General features: G+C 40.2%; 1 protein-coding gene and 1 long non-coding RNA gene across 2 annotated transcripts in view; one reads left to right on the forward strand and one right to left on the reverse strand.

Annotated features, from left to right (window-relative positions):
- LOC143806870 (uncharacterized) overlaps window positions 1–23,173 on the reverse strand; it is a 347,780-nt gene that overhangs the window by 139,272 nt on the left and 185,335 nt on the right. Inside the window, exons 25-30 of the mRNA XM_077287851.1 lie at window positions 22,986–23,142; window positions 21,944–22,069; window positions 19,563–19,707; window positions 13,499–13,542; window positions 10,681–10,944; window positions 892–4,779 (exon numbers count right to left, since the gene is read on the reverse strand). Coding sequence (XP_077143966.1) covers window positions 892–4,779; window positions 10,681–10,944; window positions 13,499–13,542; window positions 19,563–19,707; window positions 21,944–22,069; window positions 22,986–23,142 — 4,624 coding nt within the window. The remainder of the gene's footprint in view (window positions 1–891; window positions 4,780–10,680; window positions 10,945–13,498; window positions 13,543–19,562; window positions 19,708–21,943; window positions 22,070–22,985; window positions 23,143–23,173) is intronic.
- LOC143806872 (uncharacterized) overlaps window positions 22,436–23,173 on the forward strand; it is a 40,942-nt gene continuing 40,204 nt past the window's right edge. Inside the window, exon 1 of the long non-coding RNA XR_013221582.1 lies at window positions 22,436–22,470. This is a non-coding gene — a long non-coding RNA (uncharacterized LOC143806872). The remainder of the gene's footprint in view (window positions 22,471–23,173) is intronic.

The raw sequence follows: 23,173 nt of genomic DNA on the forward strand, positions 1-23,173 counted from the left end.
CTTGTAGGATAGAGCATAACTAGGTAGTGATTAGTATTAGACACTCCACTCCGTTTTTTGATAGGAGGATTGTTATGTATAAGTTTTAAACAGTTTTGATTTGTGTTTTGGGTTTTTCTTTTGGGTGTATTTGTTATTTAAAGACCGACTGGATAATTATACCTGACGGTATTTTAGTGGGATCTATTAAAGGTTATATTTTAACTATCGTGACCTCTACAATTACCTTGCTGCGACACTAAGAACAGGAAACTGAGGCTACAATTTGTACAAGCTCATCGAAATTGGACAGTAGAAGTTTGGAAAAACGTTGCTTGGTCTGATGAGTCTCGATTTCTGCTGCGACATTCGGATGGTAGGGTCAGAATTTGGCGTAAACAACATGAAAGCATGGATCCATCCTGCCTTGTATGGAGCATCTTTGGGATGTGCAGCCGACAAATCTGCGGCAACTGTGTGATGCCATCATGTCAATATGGACCAAAATCTCTGAGGAATGCTTCCAGCACCTTGTTGAATCTATGCCACGAAGAATTGAGGCAGTTCTGAAGGCAAAAGGGGGTCCAACCCGTTACTAGCATGGTGTACCTAATAAAGTGGCCGGTGAGTGTATATATATATATATATATATATATATATATATATATATATATATATATATATATATATATATATACTGTATCTATGTATACACTTACATACACACAATATCTTTATATGTATATAAGGTATAAATATGCATATATAATTTTTCTTTTTGCAAATTGGATGCATATTATTTATTGTTTTTTCTTTCTATTTTTAAAAAACCTCTTTATATCATTCTTAATTAATAGTATTATATTCTTTAAGGAAACTTGTCATAACAGTCACAATTCCATTAAGACTTACCTCTTGTTGAAAAAGTTGATGTAGTTGTTGGAGTACTTGTGCTAGCGGTAGTGCTTGCTGTAGATGTACTTGTAGTGGTCACAGTGGTTGGTGTTGTTGCAGTAGAAGTGGATGTTGAAGTTTTTGTCGTTGTAGATGTGCTGGATAAGGTAGTGTATGGAGTTGCACTAGTTGTAGTCACAGTGGTTGGTGTTGTTGTAGCAGTGGATGTTGAAGTAGTACTAGTTGTTGATGGCGTAGCTGTACTTGTACTTGTAGTGGTCACAGTGGTTGGTGTTGTAGCAGTAGAAGTGGATGTTGAAGTTTTTGTGGTTGTAGATGTGCTGGTTAAGGTAGTGTATGGAGTTGTACTAGTAGTGGTCACTGTGGTTGGGGTTGTTGTAGCAGTGGATGTTGATGTAGTACTGGTTGTTGATGGTGTAGATGTACTTGTAGTTGTCACAGTGGTTGGTTTTGTAGTAGCAGTAGAAGTGGATTTTGAAGTTTTTGTGGTTGAAGATATGCTGGTTAAGGTAGTATATGGAGTTGTACTAGTGGTGGTCACAGTGGTTGGTGTTGTTGTAGCAGTGGATGTTGACGTAGTACTGGTCGTTGATGGTGTAGATGTACTTGTACTTGTAGTGGTCACAGTGGTTGGTGTGGATGTTGAAGTTTTTGTGGTTGTAGATGTACTGGTTAATGTAGAGTATGGAGTTGTACTCGCAGTGGTCAGTGTGGTTGGTGTTGTTGTAGCAGTGGATGTTGATGTAGTACTGGTTGTTGATGGTGTAGATGTACTCGTAGTGGTCACAGTGGTTGGTGTTGTAGTAGCAGTAGAAGTGGATGTTGAAGTTTTTGTGGTTGAAGATGTGCTGGTTAAGGTAGTGTATGGAGTTGTACTAGTGGTGGTCACAGTGGTTGGTGTTGTTGTAGCAGTGGATTTTGACGTAGTACTGGTTGTTGATCGTGTAGATGTACTTGTACTTGTAGTGGTCACAGTGGTTGGTGTGGATGTTGAAGTTTTTGTGGTTGTAGATTTGCTGGTTAAGGTAGTGTATGGAGTTGTACTTGCAGTGGTCACTGTGGTTGGTGTTGTTGTAGCAGTGGATGTTGATGTAGTACTGGTTGTTGATGGTGTAGATGTACTTGTAGTGGTCACAGTGGTTGGTGTTGTAGTAGCAGTAGAAGTGGATGTTGAAGTTTTTGTGGTTGAAGATGTGCTGGTTAAGGTAGTGTATGGAGTTGTACTAGTGGTGGTCACAGTGGTTGGTGTTGTTGTAGCAGTGGATGATGACGTAGTACTGGTTGTTGGTGGTGTAGATATACTTGTACTTGTAGTGGTCACAGTGGTTGGTGTTGTTGTAGCAGTGGATGTTGACGTAGTACTGGTTGTTGATGGTGTAGATGTACTTGTACTTGAAGTGGTCACAGTGGTTGGTGTTGTTGTAGCAGTAGAAGTGGATGTTGAAGTTTTTGTGGTTGTAGATGTGCTGGTTAAGGTAGTGTATGGAGTTGTACTAGTAGTGGTCACTGTGGTTGGGGTTGTTGTAGCAGTGGATGTTGATGTAGTACTGGTTGTTGATGGTGTAGATGTACTTGTAGTGGTCACAGTGGTTGGTGTTGTAGTAGCAGTAGAAGTGGATGCTGAAGTTTTTGTGGTTGAAGATGTGCTGGTTAAGGTAGTGTAAGGAGTTGTACTAGTGGTGGTCACAGTGGTTGGTGTTGTTGTAGCAGTGGATGTTGACGTAGTACTGGTTGTTGATGGTGTAGATATACTTGTACTTGTAGTGGTCACAGTGGTTGGTGTGGATGTTGAAGTTTTTGTGGTTGTAGATTTGCTGGTTAAGGTAGTGTATGGAGTTGTACTTGCAGTGGTCACTGTGGTTGGTGTTGTTGTAGCAGTGGATGTTGATGTAGTACTGGTTGTTGATGGTGTAGATGTACTCGTAGTGGTCACAGTGGTTGGTGTTGTAGTAGAAGTGGATGTTGTAGTTTTTGTGGTTGAAGATGTGCTGGTTAAGGTAGTGTATGGAGTTGTACTAGTGGTGGTCACAGTGGTTGGTGTTGTTGTAGCAGTGGATGTTGACGTAGTACTGGTTGTTGATGGTGTAGATATACTTGTACTTGTAGTGGTCACAGTGGTTGGTGTGGATGTTGAAGTTTTTGTGGTTGTAGATTTGCTGGTTAAGGTAGTGTATGGAGTTGTACTTGCAGTGGTCACTGTTGTTGGTGTTGTTGTAGCAGTGGATGTTGATGTAGTACTGGTTGTTGATGGTGTAGATGTACTCGTAGTGGTCACAGTGGTTGGTGTTGTAGTAGCAGTAGAAGTGGATGTTGTAGTTTTTGTGGTTGAAGATGTGCTGGTTAAGGTAGTGTATGGAGTTGTACTAGTGGTGGTCACAGTGGTTGGTGTTGTTGTAGCAGTGGATGTTGACGTAGTACTGGTTGTTGATGGTGTAGATGTACTTGTACGTGTAGTGGTCACAGTGGTTGGTGTGGATGTTGAAGTTTTTGTGGTTGTAGATTTGCTGGTTAAGGTAGTGTATGGAGTTGTACTTGCAGTGGTCACAGTGGTTGGTGTTGTTGTAGCAGTGGATGTTGATGTAGTACTGGTTGTTGATGGTGTAGATGTACTTGTAGTGGTCACAGTGGTTGGTGTTGTAGTAGCAGTAGAAGTGGATGTTGAAGTTTTTGTAGTTGAAGATGTGCTGGTTAAGGTAGTGTATGGAGTTGTACTAGTGGTGGTCACAGTGGTTGGTGTTGTTGTAGCAGTGGATGATGACGTAGTACTGGTTGTTGGTCGTGTAGATATACTTGTACTTGTAGTGGTCACAGTGGTTGGTGTTGTTGTAGCAGTGGATGTTGACCTAGTACTGGTTGTTGATGGTGTAGATGTACTTGTAGTGGTCACAGTGGTTGGTGTTGTAGTAGCAGTAGAAGTGGATGCTGAAGTTTTTGTGGTTGAATGTGTGCTGGTTAAGGTAGTGTATGGAGTTGTACTAGTGGTGGTCACAGTGGTTGGTGTTGTTGTAACAGTGGATGTTGACGTAGTACTGGTTGTTGATGGTGTAGATGTACTTGTACTTGTAGTGGTCACAGTGGTTGGTGTGGATGTTGAAGTTTTTGTGGTTGTAGATTTGCTGGTTAAGGTAGTGTATGGAGTTGTACTTGCAGTGGTCACTGTGGTTGGTGTTGTTGTAGCAGTGGATGTTGATGTAGTAGTGGTTGTTGATGGTGTAGATGTACTTGTAGTGGTCACAGTGGTTGGTGTTGTAGTAGCAGTAGAAGTGGATGTTGAAGTTTTTGTGGTTGAAGATGTGCTGGTTAAGGTAGTGTATGGAGTTGTACTAGTGGTGGTCACAGTGGTTGGTGTTGTAGCAGTGGATGTTGACGTAGTACTGGTTGTTGGTGGTGTAGATGTACTTGTACTTGTAGTGGTCACAGTGGTTGGTGTTGTTGTAGCAGTGGATGTTGACGTAGTACTGGTTGTTGGTGGTGTAGATGTACTTGTACTTGTAGTGGTCACGGTGATTGGTGTTGTTGTAGCAGTGGATGTTGACGTAGTACTGGTTGTTGATGGTGTAGAGGTACTTGTACTTGAAGTGGTCACAGTGGTTGGTGTTGTTGTAGCAGTAGAAGTGGATGTTGAAGTTTTTGTGGTTGTAGATGTGCTGGTTAAGGTAGTGTATGGAGTTGTACTAGTAGTGGTCCCTGTGGTTGGGGTTGTTGTAGCAGTGGATGTTGATGTAGTACTGGTTGTTGATGGTGTAGATGTACTTGTATTGGTCACAGTGGTTGGTGTTGTAGTACATGGAAATGTGTCTATTATAACTTTGCATAGATGGTCACATATAACTCTTTCACAGCCCGTATCATTTTCGTTGTTGTAGTTTTCAAATATAATTTTATCTGCAAAAATAAAGTAGACATTGGAGTTATTGTTAGATTAATAAAAATATAAAATTTTCATTAAAAAATAGGCCAGACGAGTTAGATCTTTGAAAATGGCATTTATCCACATATTAATACTAAATATGCATAGTTGAAATGTGTGTCTTTGTTTTGTCCATGACTATTACATATCATTGCTGCATGCAAATGGCTTAGCTTTTAGGTTGGACAAAACAAAACAGTATATACAGCAGGGGTCCCCAATCTGTAGCTTGGGAGCCACATGTGGCTTGCGGTCCCGTGAATTGTGGCTCGCGGCTGTCTGCCAGCTTGGTGCATTAGCTCCAGGTCTAGAAAACAGGTATGAAGAGCACATCTGAAAATGGTGAATTTTGTAAGCAGCCCTGCACAGAAAAGCAGATCTGGATGCACATATACTGGTCTTAGGGGTTTTGAGATCATTTAAGTATGGTACGCTAGAGACAAGATGACACCACCTGTCAGAGGAGGGGTTTGAAGCTGGATGTGACAGTGTCTTGGGAGTGCTTTATAGGAGAACACTGGATGGGGGTATTTTGGGAACCCCTGGATCTTAGTATACTGCTTTGGGGTGATTTTTGTGGAAAAGCTTTGGTTACCATTATGTCTGTAATGGGGGCTTTAGTTGCCACTATTGTGAGGGGGGCGGGAACTGAATGTGGCTCGTGACCCTCTCTCAGAGCTGAATGTGGCTCTCAAGGTCAGAAACGTTGGGGACTTCTGATATACAGAATATCATGTATCAGCATCCAGCAAACTTGCTGTTGGATTTTGTGGAAAACATTTTCTTGTTTCTTGGTTTCTAAAGATAATGAAACATTTGCATGTATGCATCTCATTTTAAAAAGAAAGCTTTTATAATGTTTTCTAACACTTAATATATCTTTATCACATATTCATGTCATTTGGAATGAGCAGACATTGCTGCTTATATATAAAAATTAGTTTGTTTTTTTAGGAGCTTTATTGAATCACGTGATATAAGTAAGTTATGTGAATGTTGAGCTGAGAATGTACATGAAATCCTAGGTACTGCAGACAATGAGTAGACTGAAGTAGACTGGAGTCTACTGGTAGATCTATGTCAGGACCTGTGTAAATCAGAGCCCACACATTATAGATTTCACACGTCTAAATAATCTTTCTTTAACAGTTGTTCTTCAAAATTGTCAGGATGAAACACCCATAAGTTAAAATACTTAAAAACATTTATTACTTATTAACAAGACAGCTGTTACATGTCTGGGGAATTCAACCTCTTCTGTAGAAAAGTGGGGATCCCAACAGTAGGGTCACCATTGATTTAAATTGATCATGTAGCCCTTGGATAGGTGATAAACGTCTTTTTTTACCTAAAAAGACCTAAAAAATGTCTTGTACTTATTTTATAAGATATTAACCCCTTCATGACCTTGGGATTTTCCATTTTTCCGTGTTCGTTTTTCACTCCCCTCCTTCCCAGAGCCATAACTTTTTTATTTTTCCGTCAATTTGGCCATGGAGGGCTTATTTTTTGCAGGACAAGTTGTACTTTTGAACGACATCATTGGTTTTAGCATGTCGTGTACTAGAAAACGGGAAAAAAATTCCAAGTGCAGTGAAATTGCAAAAAAAGTGCAGTCCCACACTTGTTTTTTGGTTGGCTTTTTTGCTAGGTTCACTAAATGCTAAAACTGACTTGCCATTATGATTATCCAGGTCAGTACGAGTTCATAGACACCTAACATGACTAAGTGGTGAAAAAAAATTCCAAAGTTTGCTAAAAAAAAATATCACGCCATTTTCTGATATTCGTAGCGTCTCCATTTTTCATGATCTGGGGTCGGTTGAGGGCTTATTTTTTGCATGCCGAGCTGATGTTTTTAATGATAGCATGTTGGTGCAGATATGTTCTTTTGATCGCCCATTATTGCATTTTAATGCAATGTCGCGGCGACCAAAAAAACGTAATTCTGGCATTTCGAATTTTTTTCTTGCTACGCCGTTTAGCGATCAGGTTAATGTTTTTCTTTTGTTGATAGATCGGGCGATTCTGAACGCGGCGATACCAAATATGTGAAGGTTTGATTTTTTTTTTTATTGATTTATTTTGATTGGGGCGAAAGGGGGGTGATTTAAACTTTTATATTTTTTTTATTTTTTTCACATTTTTTTTAACTTTTTTTTTTTACTTTTGCCATGCTTCAATAGCCTCCATGGGAGGCTAGAAGCAGGCACAGCGCAATCGGCTCTGCTTCAAAGCAGCGATCTGCTGTTTGCTGCTATGTAGCAGAAATGCAGGTGTGCTGTCAGCGCCGACCCCAGGGTGGCGCTCACAGCTGCCAGGGATCAGTAACCATAGAGGTCTCAAGGACCTCTATGGTTACTATTCTGAAGCATCGTCGACCTCCGATCATGTGACGGGGGTCGGCGATGCCATCATTTCTGGCCGCCCAGCCGTTTGCGGTAGTTAAGTGCCGCTGTCTGCGTTTGACAGTGGCATTTAACTAGTTAATAGGCATGGACAGATCGCGATTCTGCCCGCGCCTATTATGGGCACATGTCAGCTGTTCAAAACAGCTGACATGTCCCGGCTTTGATGCGGGCTCACCGCCGGAGCCCGCATCAAAGCGGGGCTTCTGACCTCGGACGTACTATCCCGTCCGAGGTCAGAAAGGGGTTAAGTTAGGAAATTGACCCAAATTTCAACTAATTTAGCAGAGGATCAAACATAACATTTATTTAAATAGCAGCCTTAAAAAGGGACCAAAGGGATATGACCTATTAAAAAGTGCTCTAGTACAAAAATATGTGCAAAAAGTGGAAAAATGGAAGCAACTAATTAAATTCTATACAGCTCTGGCAAAAATTAAGAGACCAATGCAAAATGCTCAGTTTGTCTGATTTTTCTCTTGATAAGTATATTTTTGAGTAAAATGTAAATTGTTCACTTATTCTATAAACTTCTGACAGTGTGTCTCCGAAGTTCCAAGCAATAAATTTTGTATTTTTTTTATTTGAAAAGGAGAAATGGTCAAATTTTTTTTTTTTTCCTCCAGGGAAACTGCCAAACTGGAATCACCAAATTGCCTGGCAGGCACACATCAGTTAGTCCAGATCCTCAGATGGGCTGCAGCTCCCCCAATGCAGTGCCATCACAGACTCTGCATACCATGTGCTCTTCAGGAAGTCCTACTCCCTGGACTTCCAACACAGGCACTGCATGTGCTGTTCAGGATGTCTGTCCCCACCTGGGACCATCCAAAACACAAGTCTCTCAGTGCGCTTATCAGGTATCCGGGGTATCCTACTCTCAGGATGTCCCAACACACAAGTCTTCAGATCCGCAGCCTCGCAGTGCGCTATTCAGGGATCCGGTCCACACACAGGACCTCCCAACACACAAGCCGTCCAGGATCTACACACTCTCCATTACAGAGCTCATTCTAGACCACTACCGACCATGTGACCACACCATGATCACATTATGTAGTTGTAACCACTCCCATAGATGGGAGGTATGTGTGGCTAGTTCAACCTGCCCAGCTCTCAAACTAGCCCAGTAAGCCTCCCTTCACAACAATACAAACACTTGTGGGACTACAGGTCCCTGAACAACAACATTACTTTAGGCTTACAGCGCAGACTCCCTCTGCGACACATATCGGCCATTTATAATTCTGCCAATCACTGTTTCACCATCATTATAACCACAGATATGCCTCCATGCATATTCTGAGGAGCACACACAGCGACCCCTAGTTGTAACAGGGGTCACTGCATCATAGTAGATTGGCACAATCTTCAATGAAATAGTTTTGCACAGGCTGATATAGCACTGCAACATAATTGGCAGTTGAGATTATGTACCGTGTATTTAATCTATATCTAGAATTTAATTACCGGTAGTTGGCTCCATTTTTGCACTAGAGCACTTTTAATAGGTCCCATCCCTTTGGTACCTTTTTATGGTTGCTATTTAAATAAAGGTTATATTTTATGTGATTCTCTGCTAAATTACTTATTTTATAAATCATTTATTTGCAAGTATAACAATTTATCTTACAGGCAGTACTGAATTTACATACTGTATATTTTTTACTATATTAAACTACTTTTTTGTTTTTGTGGGAGGGTAACTAATTATTTATTAAGCTTAATTGTACAAGTGAACTTAAGCCAGCAATTTGTGTGATTGGTCCTTTGTCAGATTCCCGGTTGCCAATAGAAAGCGTCACATGGATAGGTCGAGTATGGTTTAGCAATACTATGATAAGGTTTAGCAATACTATGGTGAGGGTTAGCAGTACTTAAAAACTAAACCTACTAACAGAAGTCTGGATATCACGATTACCTATTTCTACTTAAAGATGTTGTCTAGCACTTTAAAATTGATGACCTATGCTCAGTTTGGAGATATTTTCTGTTTTCCTGCATCACTCTGCCGTCTCATGATTGGGAATGTCATGCAGGGGAAAAAAATAAAGGTCTCCAGAGAAGAATCTCTTCTAATGACCCATCAATGACTTGTTATGACTAGTGATGAGTGAACTTGTTCAGATAACGTCTTATCTGAGCATGCTCGGGTGCTATCCAAATATCTTGGGCATGCTCGTGTGTTATGTTCGAGTCCCCGCGGCGGCATGATTTGCTGCTGTTAGACAGACACAACACATGCAGGAATTGTCTGTTTGTTAGGGAATCCCCACATGTGTTGAGGCTGTCTAACAGATGCAAATCATGCAGCCACAAGGGCTCAAACATAATATACAAAGACGCCCAAGATACTCGAATAACACCCAAGCATGCTCGGATAAGACGTTATCTGATCACGTTCTCCTATCACTACTTATGACACATGTGCAGTATGTTGCTGAAGATATGGAGAAACGGCTGGAAATTTTCTTATAGAATACCATATTATTAGTTGCATTCATGTCAGAAATAAAAATAGATATTAAATTCACCTTTTGCTCCAATAGAGCACCATAGTGCTGTCATCAGATTTTTGCTGCCTTGTCTGAGGGCAGCATAAAAAAGTGAGGGACAGCCTGAGTAAGATCCTCTGTCATTTTAATTCCTGTAGCAGTTTTCGTGAAATCACAGTTTTTCATCTCTTGTTTGAACCAAAATTTGGAGTTTGCTCAGTGATAAGTGTACACAAGTGTCTACTATGTTCTTGAGCTGTGACCTCCTCTGCTCTACCCCCAATGACTGATACTGGTCTTTGATCTACAGAATGCAGAGAAAGCTATCAATCAATGGTGGTAGGGTAGATAGAGCCCCCTACTCATCAATATGTGGTTTCCTGCTAACGACTAGTACTGAGTGAGTGCTAAAACCAGAATATCTATGACTACTTCAACCAACTCAACTTAAGGTTCTATGAACTTGGGGAGATTCAAACTCAACTGAAAATTGAAAATGGCTGTCTCATCTATACTTTTTTTCTGAAAAATAATACATGGATCAGAATTTATTCTTTTGTCCTGATCCTTCATTTTTTTGCAAATTTTTGCAACAAGTTTAATTTTTATGCATTTATTCCAAATTTATTATGGTTTTTGTCTTATTTTAACTATAGATTTTTCGTCCCTCTTCACTTTTTCAAGATTACCCAACAATGTGGTTTTGGTTTTTATTGTCAAGATGCATGGGCTAATGTGGTCAATTTGACACTTTTCAATATGTCACAAAATTTTTGTACAATTGTACTCTGGTATCCTAATGAAATACAAAATTGGTTTATGTTTTTTTATTTTTTCATGCAGTGGAAAGCTAACAGGCAACATCTTAAAGCTTATTGTAAGAATTGCACAAGAGAATAAGAGCATTATAATAAAATCACTGCAGCAGTTGATAGATTTTAGCTAAAATGTGGTCATACTGGAAACAACTTACCTGGCGCATATTTTATGCCATTATACAAGCAAAAACATTTTGTTGTGGACATTGATGTGGAGGTAGGTGTGCTTGTTTCCGAAGTTATTGTTACTGTGGATGTATAAGTTGTGGTGCTTGTCCGATTTTCACAAGGAATCGTGTATATATCTATTGTACCATTGACCCCACATACACGGTAGGTGCAATATCCTCTGCCGTCGTTGATCACTTCAATTACTTCTTTGTAGTGATAAATGTGTCCATTGTCATAGCAATAACAGGCTGCAGAAGGAGCAGATATCAAGGTGAGAATATTTAATCCTACAATGTACTGTATACGTAGTGATTATATTTTATAAGGATTTCAAGTTGATAAAATATCAAGAATGTTGCATTTGAAGAAAGAAAACAAAGATCACCAACAAACCACCACTGAATAAAATGCAATGTGTGCTTTATATTTCATTATGAACCGTATCTGCTACCTGACTGCACAAAGAAAGGCAATGGAAAGTGCTATTAAAAACACCAGGAAAGGGGGCATTTTCAGAAAAACATTACATGTGAAACCAAACTTAGGTGCAGATTATATTAGTGACATTGCCTCCGCTAAGACTGGAAGCCATGATCCATGTGATGGAACTGCCTTCCAACAGATGCAAATGAACACTGACAGACATCATTGACTTTAAGCCCTAGGTGAGATCTACTGTAAATTTACTGAAGATGTGTGCACAACTTATATGGAGTATGGGGCGACTTCATATAGTTTGGATGTCAGCAGAAGAGACCGAAGAATAAATGTTGATGTTGAGATCAAATCCAGCTCTGATCACAGCACTTTAAAAAAGCACACCCAACAAAGTTTTTATCCTTTTAATATATTGCCGTCATCATGTCACATATCACTGTTTGTTTACTTACAATTGATCATTTTGCCTTTCTACCCAGTTAATTCTTCTTTTTTTTCAATAGGTCTATGATATCAAGTGATCAAAAACAGACTAGCTGAATCCATCTAAGCTCTATGTAAAACAGGAAGTCTCTTTTCCCTGCATGAGTCATCGTTAGAGCTACAATTCTACATCGCTGCAAAGTCCTTTATAGCACAGCTCCCGTTCCTCTTCAAATGCTGACCCAGGTACTTCGTTCCTCCCCCCTGCCAAGGACCTTACAGTGCTGTAGAATGTGTAGAATGGTAGTTCTAGTGATGACTCATGCAAGGAAAAGAGACTTCCTGTTTATACATAGAGTTTAGATGGATTCAGCTCATATGTTTTTAATCACATGATGTCATAGACCTAATGAAGAAAAGAAGAAATAACTTGGCAGAAGGTCAAAATGAGCAATAGTAAGCACACTGTGATATATAATATGATGAATGCAACATATTAAGAGGATAAAAACTTTCATTGGAATACTTTAAGTTTTTAAATGCCACTGTCAGACATGATTCAGATGTTTATTATATCAGCTGTGCGGCCCCCACTTATCATGATGACAGGGGGTCCATAGGATGCAGCGGAGACTGGAAAACTACAGAAGACTCACATGACTCCAATAGAGATTGTGAATTTTACAGTGATGTGATGTATTGCATGGGTGATCAAGCGGTCACATGTTCAAGTTCCCTAGAGTGACTAATTAAAAAGGTAAAAAAAAATGTTAAAAATTAAAAAAATAGAAAAAAATAAGAAATCCAAATTAAACATAAACATTTAATCACTCAACTTGTCCCCAAACAGAGCTAGCAAAATGTAAAAATAAAAAAATGCCAAAAAATTGATCAAAAATAGTTCAGATAGCTGTATGGACACCAAGATAATAATAATTAAAACTACAACTCTTACTGCAAAACCACAAGCTTACCGTACATAAAACGCTATCGACCAAAAGCCAATAAAGTTATAGCTCTCAGAAAATGGCTACTGAAGCCAATATTTTTTTGCAAAACCTTTATTTTAAATTGATTAAAAATCATTACAAATTTGGTTTTACCATAACAGTACTGATCCTAGAATAAAGTTTCTATGTCACTATAATCTCAAAGCGAATAACATAAAAACAAAAATGAAAAATCATTAAATATATTCAGTTTAATTGCAATTTTTCTACCATTTGGCATTATATTCTATTTTCTATACATTTTATGGCAAAATAAATGGGCTTATTCAAAACTACAACTTGCCCTGTAAAAAAAACATCATGCTGAAGGAAAGCTAAAAAATATGCATCCTGAAAAAACTGGAATAAAAATAGAAGCAAAAAGACAAAAAATGTCTGTGCTTCAAAGCGTTAATGAAAAATATTGTTCACATCGATATTGATATTTTTTCCATATTCTATATATTTTTTTTAGCATTAATTAGTCTCTAAGTCTTATCATCTTGGTCTTGTTTTTTGTTAAATACTTTTCTTAAGGTTTTCCACTTCAACTAATATTTTTCTCTCGTATGCAATGTTTTGAGAACCTATGTGTTGTGGGCAGTATACGGAAAAAGACATAGTAGCTAAAAAATCTCATGACATGCTTGTGAGAAAGGGGCAGTTGATGGGAATTCCCAGCGAGAACTACAGTACATCTGTTTGTAAATGGTATACGAATCCTACTCAAGAGGTAATAAACAGAAGTGTTATGCTCACTACTTGTGTGCATTTCTTTTCTTCGAGGGCTCCTGGTTGAGAAGGCCATGTCCTACAATTTGACCTCACCGGTGATTTCGAAATCTGACTTTGAGTCAAAACAAGCAGCTACAACATACTACATTCAGACTAATCATGCCCGATTTCCAGTTTTCACAATTGTATGCAGATCCACACAAGTCTTAGAACTTACCATCCACAGAGTAGTCACACTTGATGCCATCAGTTGTGCATTCACTGAAAAATTATGTGAAAAATCTATAAGGTTCAGATTGCCACAAAAAGCTGTATGTTAATACTAACTAACAGGGGACAATATTACTATTTGAGGCCACATAGGAGAAAATCATTACTATATTAGGGGCCATAAACAACTGTATGGAGGCATGCTTAGGAGAAATCATCACTATATGTGGAACACATTTGAGGACATTATTACTGTATGAGGTCACATATTGAGCCATTATACTGTATGTGGCCACATAGGGACATTAACCCCTTCCCGACCCATGACGCCTATGCGGCGTCATGGAATGATCGCGTCCCTGCAGATCGGGTGAAGGGGTTAACTCCTATTTTACCCGATCTGCAGGGAGAGGGGGAGTGGTACTTCAGCCCAGGGGGGGTGGCTTCACCCCCCCGTGGCTACGATCGCTCTGATTGGCTGTTGAAAGTGAAACTGCCAATCAGAGCGATTTGTAATATTTCACCTAAAAAACTGGTGAAATATTACAATCCAGCCATGGCCGATGCTGCAATACCATCGGCCATGGCTGGAAAACCTGAAGTGACCCCCCCCACCCCACCGATCGCCCCCCCCAGTGCTCCGTTATGGGGTCCGGTCCCCTCCGTCCTGTGCTCCGCTCCCCCGTCCTCCTGCCCGCTCTCCCCCTGCTCCTATGTCACCCCCCGGTGCTCCGACGCCCCCCCCGTGCCCCGATCTCCCCCCCCTTATACTTACCGAGGCTCCCGGTGTCGGTCCATCTCCTCGCTGGGCGCCGCCATCTTCCAAAATGGCGGGCGCATGCTCAGTGCGCCCGCCGAATCTGCCGGCCGGCAGATTCATTACAAGTACATTTTGATCGCTGTGGTAGGTTCTATCACAGCGATCAAAATAAAAAAATAATAAATAAACCCCCCCCCCTTTATCACCCCCATAGGTAGGGACAATAATAAAATAAAGAAAATATTTTTTTTTCTTTTTCCACTAGGGTTAGGGTTAGAACTAGGGTTAGAACTAGGGGTAGGGTTACGGGTAGGGTTGAGGTTAGGGGTAGGGTTATGGCATGTGCACACAGAGCGGATCGGCCGCGGATCCGCAGCGCATCGGCCGTGGATCCGCAGCGCATCGGCCGCGGATCCGCAGCGCATCGGCCGCGGATCCGCAGCGCATCGGCCGCGGATCCGCAGCGCATCGGCCGCGGATCCGCAGCGGATTGGCCGCGGATCCGCAGCGGATTGGCCGCTGCGAATTCGAAGCAGTTTTCCATCAGGTTTACAGTACCATGTACACCTAAGGAAAACCAAATCCGCTGTGCCCATGGTGCGGAAAATTCCGTGCAGAAACGCTGCATTGTATTTTCCGCAGCATGTCAATTCTTTGTGCGGATTCCGCAGCGTTTTACACCTGTTCCTCAATAGGAATCCGCAGGTGAAATCCGCACAAAAAAACACTGGAAATCTGCTGTAAATCCGCAGGTAAAACGCAGTGCCTTTTACCTGCAGATTTTTCAAAAATCGTGCGGAAAAATCTCACGAATCCGCAACGTGGGCACATAGCCTTAGGGTTAGGGTTGGAATTAGGGCTAGGGTTTGAAATAGGGTTAAGATTAGGCTTGTGGTTAGGGTTACGGATAGGGTTAGGGGTGTGTTGGGGTTACAGTTGTGGTTAGGGTTGGGATTAGGGTTACGGTTGGGATTAGGGTTAGGATTAGGGTTGGAATTAGGGTTACGGGTGTGTTGCGGTTAGGGTTGTGGTTAGGGGTGTGTTGGGGTTAGGGTTGTGATTAGGGTTATGGCTACAGTTGGGATTAGGATTAGGGGTGTGTTGGGGTTAGTGTTGAAGTTAGAATTGAGGGGTTTCCACTGTTTCCATCAGGGGTCTCCAAACGCAACATGGCGCCACCATTGATTCCAGCCAATCTTGCGTTCAAAAAGTCAAATGGTGCTCCTGCCCTTCCAAGCCCCGACGTGCGCCCAAACAGTGGTTTACCCCCACATTTGGGGTACCAGCGTACTCAGGACAAACTGGGCAACAACTGTTGGGGTCCAATTTCTCCTGTTACCCTTGCAAAAATAAAAAATTACTTGCTAAAACATAATTTTTGAGGAAAGAACAATTATTTTTTATTTTCACGGCTCTGCGTTATAAACTTCTGTGAAGCACTTGGGGGTTGAAAGTGCTCACCACACATCTAGATAAGTTCCTTCGGGGGTCTAGTTTCCAAAATGGGGTCACTTGTGGGGTGTTTCTACTGTTTAGGCACATCAGGGGCTCTGCAAATGCAATGTGACGCCCGCAGACCATTCCATCAAAGTCTGCATTTCAAATGTCACTACTTCCCTTCCGAGCCCTGACGTGTGCCCAAACAGTGGTTTACCCCCACATATGGGGTATCAGCGTACTCACTACAAACTGGGCAACAAATATTGGGGTCCAAATTCTCCTGTTACCCTTGTGAAAATAAAAAATTGCTTGCTAAAACATCTTTTTTGAGGAAAGAAAAATGATTTTTTATTTTCACGGCTCTGCGTTGTAAACTTCTGTGAAGCACTTGGGGGTTGAACGTGCTCACCACACATCTAGATAAGTTCCTTGGGCGGGTCTAGTTTCCAAAATAGGGTCACTTGTGGGGGGTTTCTACTGTTTAGGCATATCAGGGGCTCTGCAAACGTAACATGATGCCCGCAGACCATTCCATCAAAGTCTGCATTCCAAAACGTCACTACTTCCCTTCCGAGCCCCGGCATGTGCCCAAACAGTGGTTTACCCCCACATATGGGGTATCAGCGTACTCAGGAGAAACTGGACAACAACTTTTGGGGTCCAATTTCTCCTGTTACTCTTGCAAAAATAAAAAATTCTGGGCTAAAAAAATATTTTTCAGGAAAGGAAACACATTTTTTATTTTCACGGCTCTGCGTTATAAACTTCTGTGAAGCACTTGGGGGTTCAAAGTGCTCACTACACATCTAGATTAGTTCCTTGGGAGGTCTAGTTTCCAAAATGGAGTCAATTATGGGGAGTTCCTACTGTTTAGGCACATCAGGGGCTCTGCAAACGCAACCTGACGCCCGCAGAGCATTCCATCAAAGTCTGCATTTCAAAACGTCACTACTTCCCTTCCGAACCCCGACGTGTGCCAAAACAGTGGTTTACCCCCACATATGGGGTATCAGCGTACTCAGGAGAAACTGGACAACAACTTTTGGGGTCCAATTTCTCCTGTTACCCTTGGGAAAATAAAAAATTGTGGGCTAAAAAATCATTTTTGAGAAAAGAAAAATTATTTTTTATTTTCATGGCTCTGCGTTATAAACTTCTGTGAAGCACTTGGGGGTTCAAAGTGCTCACCACACATCTAGATTAGTTCCTTGGGAGGTCTAGTTTCCAAAATGGGGTCACTTGTGCGGGAGCTCCAATGTTTAGGCACACAGGGGCTCTCCAAACGCGACATGGTGTCCGCTAATGATTGGAGCTAATTTTCCATTCAAAAAGCCAAATGGCGTGCCTTCCCTTCCGAGCCCTGCCGTGCGCCCAAACAGTGGTTTACCCCCACATATGGGGTATCATCGTACTCAGGACAAACTGGACAACAACATTTGGGGTCCAATTTCTTTTATTACCCTTGGGAAAATAAAAAATTCTGGGCTAAAAATCATTTTTGAGGAAAGAAAAATTATTTTTTTATTTTCACGGCTCTGCGTTATAAACTTCTGTGAAGCACCTGGGGGTTATAAGTGCTCACTATGCATCTAGATGAGTTCCTTGGGGGGTCTAGTTTCCAAAATGGGGTCACTTGTGGAGGAGCTCCAATGTTTAGGCACACAGGGGCTTTCCAAACGCGACATGGTGTCCGCTAACGATGGAGATAATTTTTCATTCAAAAAGTCAAATGGCGCTCCTTCCCTTCCGAGCCTTACCATGTGTCCAAACAGTGGTTTACCCCCACATGTGAGGTATTGGTGTACTCAGGAGAAATTGCCCAACAAAATTTAGGATCCATTTTATCCTGTTGCCCATGTGAAAATGAAAAAATTGAGGCTAAAATATTTTTTTTGTGAAAAAAAAGTACTTTTTCATTTTTACGGATCAATTTGTGAAGCACCTGGGGGTTTAAAGTGCTCACTATGCTTCTAGATAAGTTCCTTGGGGGGTCTAGTTTCCAAAATGTGGTCACTTGTGGGGGAGCTCCAATGTTTAGGCACACGGGGGCTCTCCAAACGCGACATGGTGTCCGCTAAAGATTGGAGCCAATTTTTCATTCAAAAAGTCAAATGGCGCTCCTTCCCTTCCGAGCCCTGCCGTGCGCCCAAACAGTGGTTTACCCCCACATATGAGGTATCAGCGTACTCAGGACAAATTGGACAACAACGTTCGTGGTCCAGTTTCTCCTTTTACCCTTGGGAAAATAAAAAATTGTTGCTAAAAGATCATTTTTGTGACTAAAAAGTTAAATGTTCATTTTTTACTTCCATGTTGCTTCTGCTGCTGTGAAACACCTGAAGGGTTAATAAACTTCTTGAATGTGGTTTTGAGCACCTTGAGGGGTGCAGTTTTTAGAATGGTGTCACTTTTGGGTATTTTCAGCCATATAGAACCCTCAAACTGACTTCAAATGTGAGGTGGTCCCTAAAAAAAATGGTTTTGTAAATTTTGTTGTAAAAATGAGAAATCACTGGTCAAATTTTAACCCTTATAACTTCCTAGCAAAAAAAAAATTTGTTTCCAAAATTGTGCTGATGTAAAGTAGACATGTGGGAAATGTTATTTATTAACTATTTTGTGTCACATAACTCTCTGGTTTAACAGAATAAAAATTCAAAATGTGAAAATTGCGTAATTTTCAAAATTTTTGCCAAATTTCCGTTTTTTTTACAAATAAACTCAGAAATTATCGACCTAAATTTACCACTAACATGAAGCCCAATATGTCACGAAAAAACAATCTCAGAATCGCTAGGATCCGTTGAAGCGTTCCTGAGTTATTACCTCATAAAGGGACACTGGTCAGAATTGCAAAAAACGGCAAGGTCATGAAGGGGTTAATGTATGGGAGCCACATAGAGAGATGTTATTAGTATGTTGGGCCACGTAGGGGGACATTTATGTGTGGGAGCCAAATAGGAAGATGTTATAAGTATGTTGGGCCACATAAGGGGACATTATACAGTATGGGAGGCCACATAGGAGAACATTATTTCTGTATGGAGACCACATAGGAGGACATTATTACTGTATGGGGACCACATAGGGGGACTTAATAACTATATGTGGGACACATAGGATGAGATTATTACTATATGGGGCCACAAAAGGGGACATTATATTGTATAGTGTTCACATGGTGGGACTTTATTACTTTATGTGAGACACAGGCTTTTTTGGGGATATTGTTACTGTGGGACAAAGGAAAATTAAGAAAAGTTATAGAGCTTTGTGTGTTATTTTGCTGAAACAAGTCTGGCTGGAATAAAGTTGTAGCGATCTGTGCTGGATGAAGAAGAAAAACGAAATTAATTGCTTCAATTGGCGGTATCAATGGTGAGTATCTGGAGTTACCTATACTGTTTATACTGATACCATCTACTGTACATTGTTAGTACTGCGTTTTTTATTAGTAATCAGTACGGTGGTATTATTCGGTCACAATTTGGTGGCAGTATATGGTCATGGTATGATGACATTATTTGCTTTTTGTACATGGAATTATTGGTACATTGGTTTTGGTATTGTGAACTTTGTTTAATAATAGTAAGGGGCTACTATATGTTATTCGATAATATATGACTATTATTTAAAATAATCATTAGAAAATGAACTTATTGCTGTATTTTTACATCAGATTTACAGATAGTATTTTTTTATGGGTGGCTAACACAGACTCAACGTTATCGGGGCCCATGCATCTAAGCAACATGTTGATGGGGAAAAAGGATCAAATTTTGCCCTTGGTCCATAGGGCTCTGGTTATGTCACTTCTTATTAATATATTACTTATGTGTTTCAAAAAGAACTGTGTATTCTAATTACTCACCAAACTTCACAACTGGTGCAGGATATAATTTTATCTCCTACATTATAATAGTGTCCAACTTGATCATAGCAGCCACACACAGCTACACACTTCATATTAACTTCTTCATAGAAAGGCTTATCATCAGGGCACTTAGGATAACAGCCTAAGGAAATATACATATAGAATAACTAAAAGTGGCATAACCAAAGGAAAGAAAATATTTGCTAAGAAATTTAAATTGTTTTTAAAAATCTCTAAACATTGCAGACAAAACACTGAAGCAGGATTCTTAATTTATTTAGCATTTTCTTTTGGAAATACATTGATAAAATATACATTGAAAGCAAACAAATGTGTTAAACAATGTTAATTGAGTTTTAACCCCTTTGCCACAAAATATGTGTTCACCTTCATAACAAGGCCAAATTTTACAATTTGGATCAGTATCAATTTATGTGGTAATAACTCAGGAACGCTTCAACGAATCACAGTGGTTCTAAGAAAAAAAAAATTGTGACACATTGTACTTTTTGCTAGTATAAATTTAGGTTGACATTTTTTGAGTTTATTTGTGAAAATATTGGAATGTTGGCAAAAAAAAATTATGTGATGTGCCCCCTGGTGGATGTCCTCATATGACCTGGAGCGTGGGAAAAAGTTCCCAGGCTGCAGTTCATGAGGACATCCACCAGGGGACGCATCACCGCGACTGAAGGTAACTATAGGTCATTGACCTACATTTCCTTCATTCGCCGGGGTTTACAGGCACGAGCACAGCTGCATTATAGCAGAGCTCCTGCCTGTAAACTATTTTAACCCCTTCAGATGGATTTACCTCGTGGGACATGACAGTTCATCAGAGGGTATGTATATTGTTGGTTTATTATTTTTCCAAGCGAGGGTCTTCAGTTGGATTGAGAGAGCAATAAAATATTAAAACAACCTGTGTGTTTATTTCATTAAAATACTTTTTAATCATGTGTGTGTGTGTGTGTGTTTTTTAACCCTTTCATACAATTGGATTAATAATGGCTAGGTGTCAGAATTGACGCCTCTCCGTTATTAATCTGGCTTAATGTCACCTTACAATAGCAAGGTGACATTAACCCTTCATTACCCCATATCCGACCGCTACACGGGAGTGGGAAGAGAGTGGCCAAGTGCCAGAATAGGCGCATCTTCCAGATGTGCCTTTTCTGGGGTGGCTGGGGGCAGATGTCTTTAGCCACGGGGGGGCCAATAACCATGGACGCTCTCTAGGCTATTAATATCTGCCCTCAGTCACTGGCTTTACCACTCTGGCGGAGAAAATTGCGCGGGGGCCCACGCCAATTATTTCCGCGATTTAACCCTTAAATTTAATAGCTGCAGCACCGAAATTTTGCACATACACACTACTAACATTAGTAGTGTGGAATATACAAAAAAAAAGGATATATGACATGGTTTACTGTATGTAAACCATGTCTCATATCATGTCGGGTTTAGGCAATTGAATTACCGGCTTTTCAACATTATCGCGCTGAAGTAAATATAAATATATATATATATGTTATTTAAAACTATGATACCGCGCTAAAACACACTATGTGTATTACTCAAAACTATCAATATAAAACCAATCAATTTAAAACACAAGGATCAATAATGATAAATATCAATAATGATAATCGCAAAAAGTCATAGTAGCAAATAGTAGTAATAATAATAATAACCCAAATGAACTGCCGCCACTGCAAATGCCAAAAACCAGAGCCAGTATAGGTGTTGAAAATAGAAGTAACCTCTGCTCCTTACCAGGGGTGGCTTGATAGAAGTACTTCTATCATTATTGATATTTATCATTATTGATCCTTGTGTTTTAAATTGATTGGTTTATATTGATAGTTTTGAGTAATACACATAGTGTGTTTTAGCGCGGTATCATAGTTTTAAATAGTTCTCTTGGTTCACCAGTAGGTGTGACGGGCGAGGCACGGCACCCGTCTGATACCAGCAGCTTGCACACTTACTACCGCACTAGCGCCAGTGTGCTATTGTCTGGTTTTTTTTTTGTTTTTTTTTTATATATATATATGTGTCTCTGTGATATATATATATATATATATATATATATATATATATATATATATATATATATATATATATATATATATATAACTAAACCCGACTTTGGATTACAGATCGTGTACCGCGGACCCGATCCCAGAGTGGGATCGGGTCGGGTTTCACAAAACCCGACTTTGCTAAAAGTCGGCGACTTTTGAAAAGTGCTGATCTGTTTCGCTCAACCCTATTGACAGACACTATAAAATTATTGTATGACATCTTGAAAGTCAATCAGAAATGTATTACAAAAGTCTGACTACAAAGCTGGAACTGGTCGTTGATCCACTTACCCTCTACGTGATCTGGATAAGGGCTGTTTCCAGTTGGGTTTTTGCAGGTCTTCATGGAGTCTGGTCCACAAGCTTTGTAATGCCACTCACATTCGCCTTCCTTGTTATAATAGTCACAGAATACAGCTGCACAAAAAAGACAACAAGTAATACATAAATAATTGTAATCTTAGTAAAATGTAATTTACTGTCCAGTGGGAAGAATTCCATTGAGAAAGATTAAAGTTGTTTTCAAGGAATTATTTACTTCATAGTTTCCTACTGGTTGATAATAAAATAAAACAGAGATTTACTTACCATTCACTGTTCTAGTTCATGCTCTTCACCGCTGCCTCCGGTCTTAGTTGACTAGCTGCACTGGTGACATTACATCAGTAGTGCTGCAGTCAATCACTTGGCCCAGCAGCTCATGATTTTACATTGAGCCATTTGAGTCCAATGATTGGCTGCAACACTGTTGCTATGACATCATCACTGCAGCCTGTCAAACACCAAAGACATAGGTGAAGAGTGAGAACTAGAGCAAGGTAGGGTAGTGGGATCCTGTTGAGAAAAATAAAACTAATTCTTGGAAATCCACTTTGTAATTCTACCATAAATATTTATAAATGATAACACTGAAACGTATTTGTGAAGACAAGCGACTTTGCAATTTACATCTCAAGAACAAAGGGATTTATATTTTTACAGTATATGACATGTTGCCATGGTTACCGGCCACCTTTGTTGTCTACCTGAGTTAGTCGATATCCTAGGCAAGAAGTGTGTACTTGCAAGCTCTTCTCTGAAGCTTGCTGGATTGCTGGATCCAACTAGCTTCAAATTGTGTATGCTCCTCCTATACTGCAGAGGCAAAACTGCCTCTGCTTGCAACAAGGTAGAGCACCCAATTTGAGGCAATAGTTCAGCCATGCTGCTGATTTGAACTGTCAGTTATTAGGGGAGTACTGTCTCTTTGCAAGTAGGAAGCTTGTATGCAGGTGAGCAGTGTGCTCATAAACTGGAGTCTTGAGAATAAATCTTTAAGTTCAGTGATACTTACGGCAACGATCTGGTGTTCTCCACTCAACACAGATACAATGGGAGAGGCATGCCTGAGCATACATTGCTATAGCTGTACAATAGCAATCACAGTCACCTCCTTCATCACAACCGCAGGAATCTTTCACACATGCTTCATAGTAGCTCTGAGGATTAACCTGAAGCAATAATAGTGGGAAATCATTTATA

Source organism: Ranitomeya variabilis, chromosome 2 (genome assembly GCF_051348905.1).
Source record: "Ranitomeya variabilis isolate aRanVar5 chromosome 2, aRanVar5.hap1, whole genome shotgun sequence".
In the NCBI taxonomy this organism is placed as follows: Eukaryota; Metazoa; Chordata; class Amphibia; order Anura; family Dendrobatidae; genus Ranitomeya; species Ranitomeya variabilis.